At 46.6% G+C, this 14,548-nt stretch overlaps 1 protein-coding gene across 1 annotated transcript; it reads right to left on the reverse strand.

The window, feature by feature from the left end:
• Window positions 1-4,745: 4,745 nt before the first annotated feature.
• Vhl (von Hippel-Lindau tumor suppressor) lies at window positions 4,746-13,832 on the reverse strand. Its single transcript, XM_038320069.1, has 3 exons — window positions 13,462-13,832; window positions 9,631-9,753; window positions 4,746-7,003 (listed from the first exon to the last, which is right to left on the reverse strand). Exons 1-3 carry the CDS (start codon window positions 13,703-13,705, stop codon window positions 6,807-6,809), a joined length of 564 nt encoding a protein of 187 aa, XP_038175997.1. The 5' UTR covers window positions 13,706-13,832; the 3' UTR covers window positions 4,746-6,806.
• Window positions 13,833-14,548: the final 716 nt, after the last annotated feature.

The raw sequence follows: 14,548 nt of genomic DNA on the forward strand, positions 1-14,548 counted from the left end.
GTTTCATTCTGAAATACATCCTATCCCATCCCTAGGCCGTTAAGCGGAGTCCCAAGTTACAAGGCAGTCCCTAAGGCTGGCCAACTTTATCTCCATGGCCACCTGGAATGCATTCAATTTAGCTGGTGTTAGTAAGGTTTAAGCGAAGAAAATCCAGAGATTTTGGCTTCAGTGTTGGGAGAAGGGATGAAGTACTCAACCTGCTAAACAATTTAAAAGTGCACAGGACATGGTGTCACACACTGGTCCCATTCTTGGGTGGCTGAGGCTAGTTCAAAGCCAGTCTGGTGACACACACTGAGTTCAAGGGCAGGCCAATCTGGTCTCCAAAGTGAGACCATGTCTCAAAAATATATTTCTGTAATTGAAAAGAAAGCTGGGCAGAGGTGGTGCACGCCTTTAATTCCAGTATTCACAAGTCCGAGGCCAACCTGGTTTACAAAGCAACTTCCAGAGCCAGGGAGGTTATACAGAGAAACCTGTCTCAAAAGGACCAAAAATAAAAACAAACAAAATAGCCCAAAAATGATAAAAAGCAATAACGAATAGTTTTCATGTCAATAGAAACAGTTCATAACGGGGAGGTGGGGCTGAGGAAGTGGCCCGACTGCAGCAGCAGTTCTTAGCACCCACATGGCAGCTCACACGCATGCCTAGCTCCATTTCCAAGGGATCTGATGCCCTCCTCTGTAAGCATGCACATGGTGCTCACACGTGTATGCAGTCAAAACATTTGTGCATAGCTGGGCAGTGGTGATGCACACCTTTAATCCCAGCACTCAGGAGGCGGGTGGATCTCAGTGTGTCTGAGGTCAACTTGGTCCACAAGGTGGATTCCAGGACATCCAGAACTGTTACACAGAGAAACCCTGTCTCACAAAAACAAACAAACAAAAACCACTTGTACACACAAAATAAAATATAAAAACTTAAGCCGGGCGGTGGTGGCGCACACCTTTAATCCCAGCACTTGGGAGGCAGAGGCAGGCGTATCTCTGAGTTCGAGGCCAGCCTGGTCTACAAGAGCTAGTTCCAGGACAGGCTCTAGAAACTACAGGGAAACCCTGTCTCGAAAAACCAAAAAAAAAAAAAAAAAAAAAAAAAAAAAAAAAAAAAAAAAAAAAAAACCTTAAAGTTCATTTCAAAATTTACTTTTATTTATTTATTTCTCTGTGAAGCCCTTGCCCTGTACTCACTCTGTAGATCAGGATGTCCCAGAATTCAGAGACCCACCTGGCTCTGCCTTCCCAGTGACGGGATGAAAGGCATGTGCCACCATGGCAATCTTTAGTTCATTGTTTTGAACCTTATTTCTCTGCCCTGCTGGGGATCAAAGCCAGACCCTGGGCATACTAGGCAAGTATTTTATTGCTCAATTTATCTTCCTAAATTAACTAGATTTTGTGGAATAAAGAGCCCATCTCACATTGTGATGGACCCTACCCTCTGCCCTCCAGGGAGACCATCTCACTGTGTGCTCTCCAGTCTTTGAGGCATGATGCCGTGGGTCGACAGCTTGCTCAGGCACAAAACTTGTTCAACTCCCCAATTCAGGGAAAAATGTATGGGCCAGTATACATGTAGCTTTTGATCATAGGGTTAATAGTTCACCAGAGTTTAGAAAAATAAAACAAGAAGATAGAGAGAAGGCTCAGAGGTCAATTCCCAGCACCCACAAGGCAGCTCACAACTGTCTGTAACCTCAGCTCCAGAGGACCCAACATCCTTACACAGACGTACATGCAGGCAAAACACCAATTCATGTAAAATAAAAATATAAATTCAAACAAACAAAACTGATATTTGAATGTTAACCTAAAATTGAAAATAAACAAAAAAACCTGGACAATGTCTGTTTAAAGCTGAAAAATAAGAATTGAGATTGAAAATATGCACCCCAGGCCTGGCGTGATGGAACTCACCTGAAGTCCTAGGTACTTGGGAGGCGGAGGTAGGAGAATGGAAAAGTCTGAAACCATCGGGGAAATTCAGCAAGATTCTGTCTCAAAATGAAGTAAGGCTAGAACTGTAGCTCATCTGCCAAGTCAGTACTTAACTAGCATGACCAAGACCTTGGGCTCAAACCCCAGGAACATACACACACACACACAGATGAAAATATTGTTTGACTTCTCTTCAGTCCTTGGGACCCACATGGCAGGAGAGTGCTAACTCCCGAAAGTTGTATGACTCATGTTCTCTCACACGCACACATGTATGACTCTACATGTTCTCTCACATGCACACACAGACACAAATAAGTAAATGTAACAAAAACTTTATTTTTGGCTTTTCGATACAGTGTTTCTCTGTATAGCCCTGATCATCCCGGATCTTGTTCTGTAGACCAGGCTGGCCTTGACTTCAGAGATTTGCCTGCCTCTACCTCCCAAGTGCTGGGATTAAAGATGTGCTTGCTGGGGCTGCTGCTGTGTGATCCAGATCTGCTGCAACCCTCACCTCTTCTAAGCCCTGGGTAACTTCATTAAGTTCTCAGTGTTCTGAAGTTGGGGTTTAGAAATTACAGAGCACACTCTTGGGCCTGGGGACAGGCTCAGTTAAGAGTATAAGCTACTCTTACAGAGGACTGCAGGCAGATCACAAGTGGCTGTAACTCCAGTTCCAGAGGGTCTAATGCCCTCTGCTGGCATCCACAGGCACTGCACTCATGTGCACACACACACACACACACACACACAATTTAAAACAGAAGTATATTAAAAGCCAGGACCCTGCTACAACTAAAGAATGCCACTTCCCTTCCCTGCAGGTGAGTTGCTGAGGGGTATTCCTTGCCCAGATAAAATTCTCCCACACCAGCCAGGTGGTGGTGGCACACGCCTTTAATCCCAGCACTCGGGAGGCAGAGGCAGGCGGATCTCTGAGTTCGAGGCCAGCCTGGTCTACAAGAGCTAGTTCCAGGACAGGCTCCAAAGCCACAGAGAAACCCTGTCTCGAAAATCAAAAAAAAAAAAAAAAAGAAAAAAAATTCTCCCACACCATAAAGTTGTCCCCGTCCCCTCCCCCCCCCCACCGTGGCTTCCCTGGGCCTTAGGAATCTAAGCTCTTGTTTGTTTTTTGAGAGACAGGGTTTCTCTGTGTAGCCTTGGTTGTCCTGGAACTTGCTCTGTAGACCAGAGATCTGCCTGCCTCTACCTCCTGAGTGCTGGGATCTGATTAGTAGTATCTATGAGGTCAGTTTCCAGGCCCATCTTAATTTTCCCTACTTGCAAGTTTCCTGCCTTCCACTTAAGGTCAGGCATCTATATCCTACTAAGGATTGGTTTCTAATTTAGAAACTAGTTTTAGGCTTTTTCTTATAATTCAGTGCTATTGCTCACCTTTTTTGATGACCATCTTAAACCTCATCTAATTTTTTCTGTTCTGCTGTTTTAGAATTCTATTGATAATAAACACCATGACCAAATGCAACCTAGGAAAGGAAGGGTTTATTTCAGCTTACAGTTCCACAACACAATCCTCCTCTGAGGGAAGTCCAGTCAGGAACCTAGAAGCTGTGGAGGAGTGCTGCTTACCAGTGTGCTCAGCCTGCATTGTCACAGTACCCTGGACCAGCAGCCCTGGGCTGACACTGTCTACAGTGGGTCTAGCCCCCTTACATCAATCAATTAAAAAAAAAAAAGCCCTGAAGACCAATCCTACGGAGGCATTTTCTCGATGAAGGTTCTTTCTTCCCATGTTTGTGTAAGTTAAAAACTAGCTGCAGCCTGGCAGTCATAGCACACTTTTAATCTCAGCACTTGAGAGGCAGAGGCAGGTGGATCTTTAAATAGATCAAGGCTAGCCTGGTCTACAAGGCAAGTCACAAGACAGACAGAACTGTTACACAGAGAAACCCTGTCTCAAAAATAAAAACAATAAATAAAACTAGCCAGCATCTCGGCCATTGAACTATCAAGATTGTGTATAGTGACAGCTGAAGCAGGCAAGTGGCTGAAGCCAGGAGCTCAGGGGCTATACTGGAGTTTCAGGCAGGGCAGTGACCAGCATAAAACTGGACTGAGGTGCTAAGGTGTGTGTGTGTCAGACATGATAGACAAGTGCTCACCCACTGAGACACACTCGTATTTCATGTCTTTCTAGTGCACTACTCACAAGTCCAGTGCCCTCTGCTCAGTTATCAGCGTTGACTACCTGTGAAAATGTGAAATCACTCACTCACTTCTTGTTTCGTAGGTTAAAATTCTGTTCTCAATACGAATTATTTTTAAAGATTAGTTGTGTGTGTCTGCATGTGGGTATGTGCACAAGCCTGCAGGTGACCTTGGGGCCAGAAACATTAGATCCCCGGAACTAAAGCTGGCTGTTTAAACTAAAGCTGTGAGCCCCCCGACTTAGGTGCTGTCCCCTGAAAGAACAGCAAGTGCTCATAACTGCTGAGCGCTCTCTCCAGCCCAGCTGTTCCTTTGAGGTTCTAAAAGCTCAGCTCAGCCTGGAACTCTCTCTGCCTCCTGATCCAAATGCCTCCATTTGCAGAGTTCTAGGATCACGGAGTCGGCCAGCACACCTACCTGAGCATCTCACCAGCATCTTCCTCAGACTTTAAATGTCTTTACAGAGATACTGGGAGGCTAGAAGAAACAATGCTAAATTAAAAAGGAACCTAAGGCTGGAAAAGGAGACCAAACGAAAGAGAGGCCTTGCTTCTTGCCCCCCCCCCCAATGCAGCAGACATCTCAGCCCCACAAGGAAGGGCACTATTAAAAATGACACAACACACCCGCTTCCTTCACTGAGCACTGTTTATTGTACTAAATGTCAGCTTTTTCAGAAAACTCAAGGTAGAAAACATTTACAGGACGCCAAAGGAAGAGCACACGTGACTCATGCTTTGGACTGCACAGAGAACAGTATTCAAATTTCCAGTTTAATAAGACAAACAGAAGATCTTTTTGAGACAAAGATAGGTTTAAAAACGTAAAACTAATGTTGTCACGCTTCGATACCTGCAGACTTTCCGAATGGGCACCCTCTACACTTGGCACTCATGGAATGCTGTGGACTAAGGAGTGACAGGGTGGTGGCAAACGCTCACTTTGCTGATCTTAAGGGCACCAGACTGTACTCAAGGAGACCAGGATGCCAACCAATACTTCCAGTCACCCACAAAGGAGGAGCACAGCACAGTGGGGTTCACAGAGTGCTCAGAGTAACATGGGGAAGTTAACTTAGGAGTTAAATGAAGGCCAGGCATGCTAGTGCACGCCTGTAATCCCAGCACTGGGTGGTAGAGGCAGGTGGTCTCTGAATTCGAGGGCAGCGTGGTCTACAAATTGAGTTCCAGGACAGCTAGGACTACAAAGAGAAATCCGTCTCAAAAAAGCAAAACAAACAAAAAACAAAACAAGAAAGGGAAAAATGAAGCTAAATGAAAACTCAGGATATAAAACTGTACATCCCCTATGATTTCAGCTATGACAAACTGCTTGAAGCAATCAAACCATGCCCTTCAAAGAGAGCCCCGTTAAGTGGTTACAGGAAGCTGAGAGTGCACAGGGCCTTTTTCCTTTCAGCTGTCTTTTCTGGTGTGTGCAGCCATACCCAGCCTTCTCTAATTTTTCTCTACTAGAGAAATTAAAAACAAAAATTACGTCTTTCAAAAATGTCTCACAGACTTAATGAATATGAATATTTTAATACATAAGAAAGGATGTAACCATCCATAAAACTGTACTTTGTGACCCATTATTGGGAGGGTGTGGCTCAATGCAGCTTCAAAAATAGCCTCCCTCTTCTCTCCTCCCCGCCCACCACCCACCCCCAAATCCAAGAGTGCCCAGGTCCTGCCAGTAGAAAATGCAGAGCCGAGCTGGAATGCCAGAGGTTGACAGACAGCAATGTCAATTCCCATTCCTGGCAGCAGCTTCCTCACAGAAAGAGGATCTTCACAACCAGAATTAAACACAAGGACTGCTCTTTTCTACTGTGTTGATGTCAAGTCACAAAACACCCGTGACAGTGACCATGGGACGCCTACCTGGCTCACAAACAAGAGTGCTGCCAGAGTGGATCAGGAGGCTGGACTGCAGTGTGAGACCCCGTTTCCAAATGAGAAAAGGGCAGAGCAGGCCACAGTGTACACATGTGCTCCCAACACTGCGGCAAGGGACACAGGAGGAACACAAGTTCAGGGCTAGCACTCCCTACTGAGTGACTGAGACTGCCCTGGATTACACGAAACACTGTTTCAAGAAAGTAAAAAAAATAACAACAAAAAAGTGCTGTGACATGGAATATTAGAAAAAGTTCTGTCTAAACACAGGACACTAAGTTGTTCCTCTCCTTGTACACTTAAGGCTTTCCTCAGACAGACCGACCCTCCAGACTCTTCCACCAAGCACACAATGGGTTGTTCATCCAACATTCCAGACTGAAGGCTCCTGACACATCAGGGACTGGGCCTCCAAGAACTCCATCCCTGCCCTGGGGCCTTCTCAGCCTTCCCAAAGCAGAAGGCGGGTGCCCTCTGTTCAAATGCCACTGCATTTTCCAAATCAAGGACACACTGCAACCGCAAACATCCTTACACAGAACTTCCCAACTTACCAGGAAGCAAAATGAGAACCCTTCTGATGAGTGCTTCTAGAAAGGGCTGATTCAGTGGCATTTTGTGATGTTTATCCTTAAACACCACAAAGCCCAGTGACGTTAGTTAACTTTCTTTTTATGTAACGGAGTGTATTTTACTCCGAGAATGAAACATTTTACAATGGAAAGCAAGTGACCTGTCCTATGTGTGGGCTGTGACTCAGAACCATCAAAGCTGGAATTCAGGACCACTAATCTCAATGGACTCCCTCAGGCTTTTCTCCCAGGGTCTGATTTTCAAAGTGCTCTTGTGTCAGCCGCTCTATATCTTTCTGCACATTTGGGTGGTCTTCCAAATCTTCATAGAGCGACCTGACGATGTCCAGTCTCCTGTAGTTCTCGGGCTTGACCAGGCTTCGCACAACCTGAAGGCACCGCTCTTTCAGGGTATACACTGCAAGGACAGGAAACCAAGTCCTCAGAGGCAGACTGAAGACACGTGAGCCAGACACCACCACCACCACCACCACCACCACCACCACCACCACCACCAACTACACTGACCTTGTGAACCTCACTGTAGGGTAAAACAAAAAGCAGAGCACACGTGATAGTGTCACGTCAGCAGGTCTCACCACACTCACTGGCTCATCAGAGTGGCCCAACTTTTTTTTTCAACTAACCAAATGTGAAGTGACCCTGGTAACTCAGGGCCTAAACTTTAACCAGGTCCAGCAATGTCTGGGCTACCCTGCTGGAGAAACTGCACCAAGAGGGACAAGGCCTTAAGAAGTCATTTAAGAGACCCAGCTTTAGGCAACTACCAACACAAGACAGCTGCATCAGGTCCTAACAGGAAGCAAAATAACAACCTGGCCAAGCTCAGTCAGACTGGAAAATTTAACAAAAATAATGGGTCTTGTTAGTTTGGGAGTGAGTGTCACATGGCAACAGATAACCAAAACAGTGTGTACCTGGATGTAAGGTAACCCCTGCTGTTTGAACTCACTGGGAGCTGGGCAGAGTGACTCATACATGGAACCACAGCACTCAGGAGGCTTGGGGCCTCTCTAAATTCAAGTAAGTTCCAGGGGAGCCAGGGCAGTAAGTAAGACCTTGTCTCAAATAAATTAAATAAACAAAAATTAAAATATAATAAATCAGGCATGATGGTACACGCCTATAACCCTAGTACTCAGGAAACAGAAAATATGACGGAAGCTTGGTTGACATATAGAGTTCCTGTTCTGCCAGGGCTACAGAACAAAACCTTTTTCAATAAGTTGAAATAGACCAAGTATACACCTGTAACCCAAGCACTCAGGAGGCAGACACAGGCAAATCTCTGTAAGCAAGTGTCAGGACAGCTGTGGCTACAGTGAGACACTGCCTCAAGTGGAAGGAAAGGGGGAGGGGAGGCTAGGGACACAGTAAAGTGCTCACTGTGCAAACTCAAGGGCCTGAGTCGGATTCCTAAAACCCGTGTTAAAAGCCAGAAATGGTGGCACATGCTTATAATCCCAGTGCTGGGGCAACAGAAAGAAGTCACCCAGGGGCCCACTGGCCAGCAGCTCTAGTCTTATCAGTGAGTCCCAGGCCAAAGAAAGTCCCTGCCTCAAAATTTAAGGTAGACAATTAGAGGAATAACATCTGAGGTTAGCTTCTGCCCTCTACACCCATAATGTATGATACACCTGCACAAGCAAGCACATTCACAATGGACCAAGAGATCTAGCTCAGCCGAAGAGTAAACAAACTGATCCCCAGTGCCACATAAAACCAGGCATGGTTGTATATGCTTGTAATTCCAGCAGGAAGATTAGGGGTTCAAGGTCAACCTCAGCTACATAATGAGTTTGAGGTCAGCCTGGGAAACATGAGATTCCCCCCCCCTCTCAAAAAAGGTCACAATAGTAATAGTAAAAGTAATAAAAGTCACCAGGGAACTCACTTCCATATAAAGCAAAATTTAACACTCCTCAAGTCTCTTTCTTTCTTTCTTTCTTTCTGGCTTTTCAAGACAGGGTTTTGCTGTAGCTTTGGAGCCTGTCCTGGAACTAGCTCTTGTAGACCAGGCTGGCCTCAAACTCACAGAGATCCACCTGCCTCTGCCTCCTGAGAGCTGGGATTAAAGACATGTGCGAACCACCACCCAGCTCAAGTCTCTTTTCTGATTATACTCTTTTTTTTTTTTTTTTGTTTTGGTTTCTGCCCCAAATATGGCTCTTACCGTGTAGCTCTGGCTGTCCTGGAACCTTATGTAGACCAGGCTGCTGGAACCGAGATTCACCTGCCTCTGCCTCCCAAGTGCTGGGATTAAGGGCATGACTATCAGACCCAGTCCCAGCATTCTTTTTACTTCCCACTTAGAGACAGGGTCTCAGAAAGTGGCTCAGACTAGCCTTAAATTTGTTCTGTAGGTTGGCCTTGAACTTGTGATCCTCTTGCCCTAACCTCCTGTGTACCTGGGATCACAGGGTTCTATCTTACTCTCCCTTTGTTCTGGGATTCCAGAGCACAAGTCTGTTATAAGACCAAGGAACCAAGGGTATCATAGTCCTACAAAGAGATACCCTGGTGTAGCCAACTTCTTAGGAGCCCAAAGTGCTTCTGAGACACAACATCTTTGCTCAACACAGGACAGAGAAATGAAATACTTCCATTTCATCTATGGTAGAAGATAACATAAAAAGGCTAGATCCCAGCCAGGTGGGGTAGTATGCACCTTTAATTCCAGCAGTCGGGAGGCAAAGGCAGGCAAATCTCTTGAGTTTGAGGCCAGCCTGGTCTACAAAGCGAGTTCCAGGACAGCCAGGACTGTTACACAGAGAAACCCTGTCCCCATAAAAAGACTAGACCCCCTGCCTATCTCCAGCACCCTACAGTGACCTATCATCTACTTGTTACAATGCTCACTCGTATCTTTTTCAAAGACTGAGCCCATGTGGTGACTCAGGCCTATAATACCAGCACTTGAGAAGCTGAAGCAGGAACATTTCTCTAAATTCTAAGTCAGTATGAGCTATATAGTTCCAGGACAACCTGGGTAGAAAGCTATAAAAAAGACGTAAGATTATCAACCTGGCAGTGTGATGTTGGCAAAAATAGGCTGTCCATCCACATTGAGAGATGGCACAAACAGTTCTGTTTGGTTAACCAGAAGTCCATCATGCGTCCCCGCATCCCTGAAGAGCCAAAGATGACCTGTCAACACAAGCAGAGGGTGTTAAGAAGTCACACTGGTCTGAGTAAGACACCTGTTTATTAATTGCCCCAAACCACACAAAACATTTGCCTTTCACTCTGCTTAAGGTTACAACAAAGCTTTTCGAAAGAGGAGCTTGAAAACAGAGCTCCTCAGGACCGTCCCTTATGCATGAGAAAGCAGGGCTGAAGGGAGCAAACATGCTGGAAGCAAAAGACAGAAAGCAGAAAGGAAGGGCCTGGGCTCTGCAAACATGGAGGGAAGGTACATGCAGGGCAAGGAAGCACTGGCAATCTCACCACACACTGCAAGATGTGAAAGGCCACTGGGTCTCCAGCCCGGGAGGTGTAAAAGCAGAATGTTGACATTAGGAGAACATAGAAGGGGCCAGGTGGGGGTGGCACACACCTTTAATTCTAGCACTCAGGAGCAGGCAGAGGCAGGCAGATCTCTGTGAGTTTGAGCCCAGCCTGGTCTATAGAGGGAATTCCAGGACAGCCAAGGCTATACAGGGAAACCTTGTCTCGAAAAAAAACAGCAACAACAAAAAAAAGGCCATAGGACTCATGACTAAGAACAGGCAAACTAATGTATAGTGTGAAAAGGGGACAAGCGCTTGACTCTGAGAGGGAAGGGGCTGAGTGACAAGAGGCAGGAAGGACCCTCGTGTGGTGACAGAAAAGTTCTCATCTCTAAATTTACCTAGGTGTTGCTGCTACTGCCAGAAACTCTCAAAGCCCAGCGTAAATTATACCTTCATTTTTAGAAAGAGGATACAAGAGGCAAACCTCAGAGATAAGACTGTTTGGAGCAGGAGTGGGGCTGGAAAGATGGCTCAGAGGTTAAGAGCACTGGCTGCTCTTCCAGAGGTCCTGAGTTCAATTCCCAGCAACCACATGGTGGCTCACAACCGTCTGTAATGAGATCTGACGCCCTCTTCTGGTGTGCAGGTACAGCTGTATACATAATCAATAAATAAATCTTTAAAAGAAAAAAAAACCCAAGTAGAATGTTTCAGAGGAAGACTAAATCAGAATGATCTTTCATGGGATACAAACATCCTTGAAGACTTAGTGGACATTTTGTTTTGCTGGAGATTGAACTCCAGGCCTCCTACCTAACAGGAAGTGCCTTAGTACTAACTAGAAACACAGTTCAAACCTATAAAAGCTTTTTTTTGAGACAGGGTCTCACTGTGTAGCTGAGACTAGTTCCAAACTCATGGTAATCCTACTGCCTAGTATCATTAACATTGGCATTACAGACATGCATTATGACTCTTAATTATTTTTATATAAAATTAGGCACAGGACTGCACAATAGTACAGTACTTGCACAGCATGAGTGAGGTCCTAGGTTCAATTCCTAACAGTCACCAAACCAAACTACAAAGATTTTAAAAACTGGCACAGAGAAATCTTGGAGAATACAAAATTAACCCGAGTTTCTATGTAAAATAGGAGACTAAAGAAATTTTGATTCCTGTTGTGTTCTTCCTCATCAAACATTAGAAGTTTGGGATAAAAGACAAACTGCTACATGCTGAGGCCCTGTTCAAACAAACAAATAGACAAGTAGGGGGTTGGAGAGATGAAGGCTCAGTGGTTAAGAGCACTTGTTCTTGTAGAGGACCCAGATTTGGTTTCCAGAATCCACAGTATCCATCCTTTGTAACTGGAGTTTCTGGGGACCAGAGTCCCTCGCCTGGCCTCTATAGGCATATCATACACATGGTACAGACACACCCTCAAGGGAACACCCAGACAGAACTTGACAGAATGCTTGCCTATCATGTCCAAGCCCTGGGTTCCATCACTAGCACTAAAAAAATATTGTGCTATATGTCTCCAAACATGTAAGAAATTTCTTTTTGGCTGGGTGGTGGCACATGCCTTTAATATCAGCCCTTGGGAGGCAGAGACAGATGGATCTCTGTAAATTCAAGGTCAGCCTGGTCTACAGAGCTAGAACAGGATCCAAAGCTACAGAGAAACCATCTTGGAAGAAGGAAGGAAGAGAGAGAGAGAGAGAGAGAGAGAGAGAGAGAATTTTCTTTTCTCCTCTATATGTCAAAAAATAAAATTGAGAAGCATTAGTTTACTTCATTATTTTTTAATTTATTTTTATTTTATGTGCATTAGTGTGAATGTATGTCTGTGTGAGGCTGTCAGATCTTGGAGTTACAGACAGTTGTAAGCTGCCATGTGGGTGCTGGGAACTGAACTCAGGTCCTCTAAAAGAACAGTCAGTTCTCTTAACGGCTGAGCTATCTCTCTTGCCGCAGTTTATTTCTTCTTATTGTTTTGTTAAGTCAGGATATCATGTAGCGCAGATTGGCATCAACTCCTGATCATCCTGCCTCCACCCTGTTCTCTAAGCTACTTCAAGTTTGTAGCACGGTGCCTAACTGCACAAGCTCATCAGATATACCACCATCAGGAGAAAAGCTCTCTCCAGAGCCTCCCTGATGGCTACGAAAAGTAAATGATTCTGTTCACATGTGCAATCCTAGGACTCTGGAGGTTGCCTGACACAGGGGTTGGAAGCCAAGCTCCGCAAGAGCAGTATGAGCGGGGCTTAGTGACAAAGGTTCTTACTTTACTCCTGGTACTCAGGTGGCAGAGGAAGTAGGATCTCTCTGAGTGAAAGGCCAAGCTGGTCTAGAAATTCCACATCACATGGTTGTCCTTTGGTTTGTTTCAGATGCAATCTTGCTGCATAGGCCTCAAACTCACTGAAACCCTCCTGTCCAGGCCTCCAGAGTCCTGGACTACCACACCCAGACCTGGGTATGTTTTTCAATATATAAATATGGCAATGTCACACAGCCCTATTTCTCTAGGGCTAATATAACCTTTGTAATTTTTTCTTCTCCTATTTAGCAAGCAAGCAGAAAGGCCTGAGGCAGCTGACTCAGCTGCCTGAGTCTTGGGATTTTACACACGAGCAGCTTCGCTTGTTCTTCATAACCATTTAGTCAGGGCCTTGAAAGAGCTTATCTCCACTATTGGTAGTTTTTTAAAAATTATTATTAGTTATTATGTATACAGTGTTTTGCCTGCACACTGGTTAAGAGGGAACCGGATCTCATTATAAATAGTTGTAAGCCACCATGGGGCTGCTGGGACTTGAACTCAGGACCTCTGGAAGAGCAGCCAGTGCTCTTAACCTCTGAGCCATCGCTTCAGCCCTGGTGGTACGGTTAATAAGCGCACACTGTCAGACTAGGTACAAACCTGAAATCCCGGTACTTAGCGGCGGAGGCAGCAGGATCAGGAATTCAACCCAATATTCTATACTCACTAGTGTTGGGCCAAGACGCCAGCGGATGCCACAGGCGACCCTCCGACTACAAGCGCCGACTCCCTCCCTTGGCTGACTCTTCTGGGAGGCGAGCTCCTTACCTGGACGCACCTGCACTCTGCCCACGCTTTCACAACCCTCTGAGCCCGGTTCCTATCGCAGCGATTATGACACCGGCTGGCTCGTGTCTGTTCGTGCATTTGTCTGTGCCCCTCCGGGCTGTCACCACGAAGTCAAGGCTTCGGATACAGAACCAGACCGGGAACTGGGGACATCTCGGCCGAAAGGACAGTTGGGACCGGGCATTTCTCGGGGTAGATGCAGTGGGTAGGAACAAAGTGCTCGGGGCTGGAAGGAACGCGCCGGGCCTGGGACGGCACCTGAGGCCTAGCGCGCGTTCGTACCTCGGTAGCTGTGGATTCGGCGGCCGGTGCCCGGTGGCAGCGTCGGGTAGGGCTGAGGCTCGCCGTCGAAGTTGAGCCACAAGGGCAGCACGACGCGCGGGCTGCGGTTGCAGAAGATGACCTGAGAGGGCTCGCGCGAGTTCACCGAGCGCAACACCGGCCGCGGCCGCCCGGCCTCCATCTCCCCAGGGCCAGGCTCCCCGGCCGCCAACTCCTCCTCTTCACTGGCTGCCTTCCGGGGCATTATCGGAACTGGTCGCCTCCGGATTAGCAAGCTGGATGTGGGCGGCGCGTGCGTGTGGGTGTACGCGCTCCGGGGCAGGCCTGCGGGCTGTAGACGCACTCCCTCCGGCCTGAAACGCGGAAATGGCGGCCTAGCGCTCCCGAGTTAGGGGCGGGGCCACAGACGCGAGGGGGGGGGGCGGAATGGTGGGCGGGGCCAGAAGGAGGGGCGGGGCTGGGGGGGAGGCCGGGCTCTCCTGCTTCTGGGATTTGTTCCTTCGGGTTTGTTTCTTTTACTTAAAGGTAGCCCTGGAACTCACTATGTAGACCCAGGTGGTCTCGAACTCAAAAATCTTACCTGCCTCTGATTCCCGAGCCCAGCGACTAAAGGCATTTGGTTTTTCTGTGACAAGATTTCCCTATGTAGCCTAGCTGGTCTGGAGTTCGGCGTAGCGACCAAGCTGGCTGGCTTCGAAGTTAGAGTGATCCTCTTGCCTCTGCCTCCAGAGTGCTGGAATTACAAACATGAGCCACCTGCCTGACCTCGCCAGTTTCTTTAAATTATTTATTTATTATGTATACAATATTTTGTCTGTGTGTATGCCTCCAGGCCAGAAGAGGGCACCAGACCCCATTACAGATGGTTGTGAGCCACCATGTGGTTGCTGAGAATTGAACTCAGGACCTTTGGAAGAGCAGGCAATGCTCTTAACCTCTGAGCCATCTCTCCAGCTCTCGCCAGTTTTTTTTTGAGTTTACTTAAATTTCATTTCTTAAGATCTCCACGGGTTTACCATATTTCCCCCTCTACTATTATTTAAAGTTTTTCTTATCGAAGAATTTGTTTTGAACTACAAATTTTAAA

This window comes from Arvicola amphibius, chromosome 2 (genome assembly GCF_903992535.2).
Source record: "Arvicola amphibius chromosome 2, mArvAmp1.2, whole genome shotgun sequence".
NCBI classification, from domain to species: Eukaryota; Metazoa; Chordata; class Mammalia; order Rodentia; family Cricetidae; genus Arvicola; species Arvicola amphibius.

Bases quoted from the DNA above. Each gene is read 5' to 3' on its own strand.
- Vhl (XM_038320069.1), bottom strand. From the start codon at position 13,705: ATGCCCCGGAAGGCAGCCAGTGAAGAGGAGGAGTTGGCGGCCGGGGAG. The intron at 9,754-13,461 runs GTACGAACGCGC...TTGTGTTGACAG, and splicing joins CCGAATCCACAGCTACCGAG to GTCATCTTTGGCTCTTCAGG. The intron at 7,004-9,630 runs GTTGATAATCTT...CTGTCCTTGCAG, and splicing joins TGCCAACATCACACTGCCAG to TGTATACCCTGAAAGAGCGG.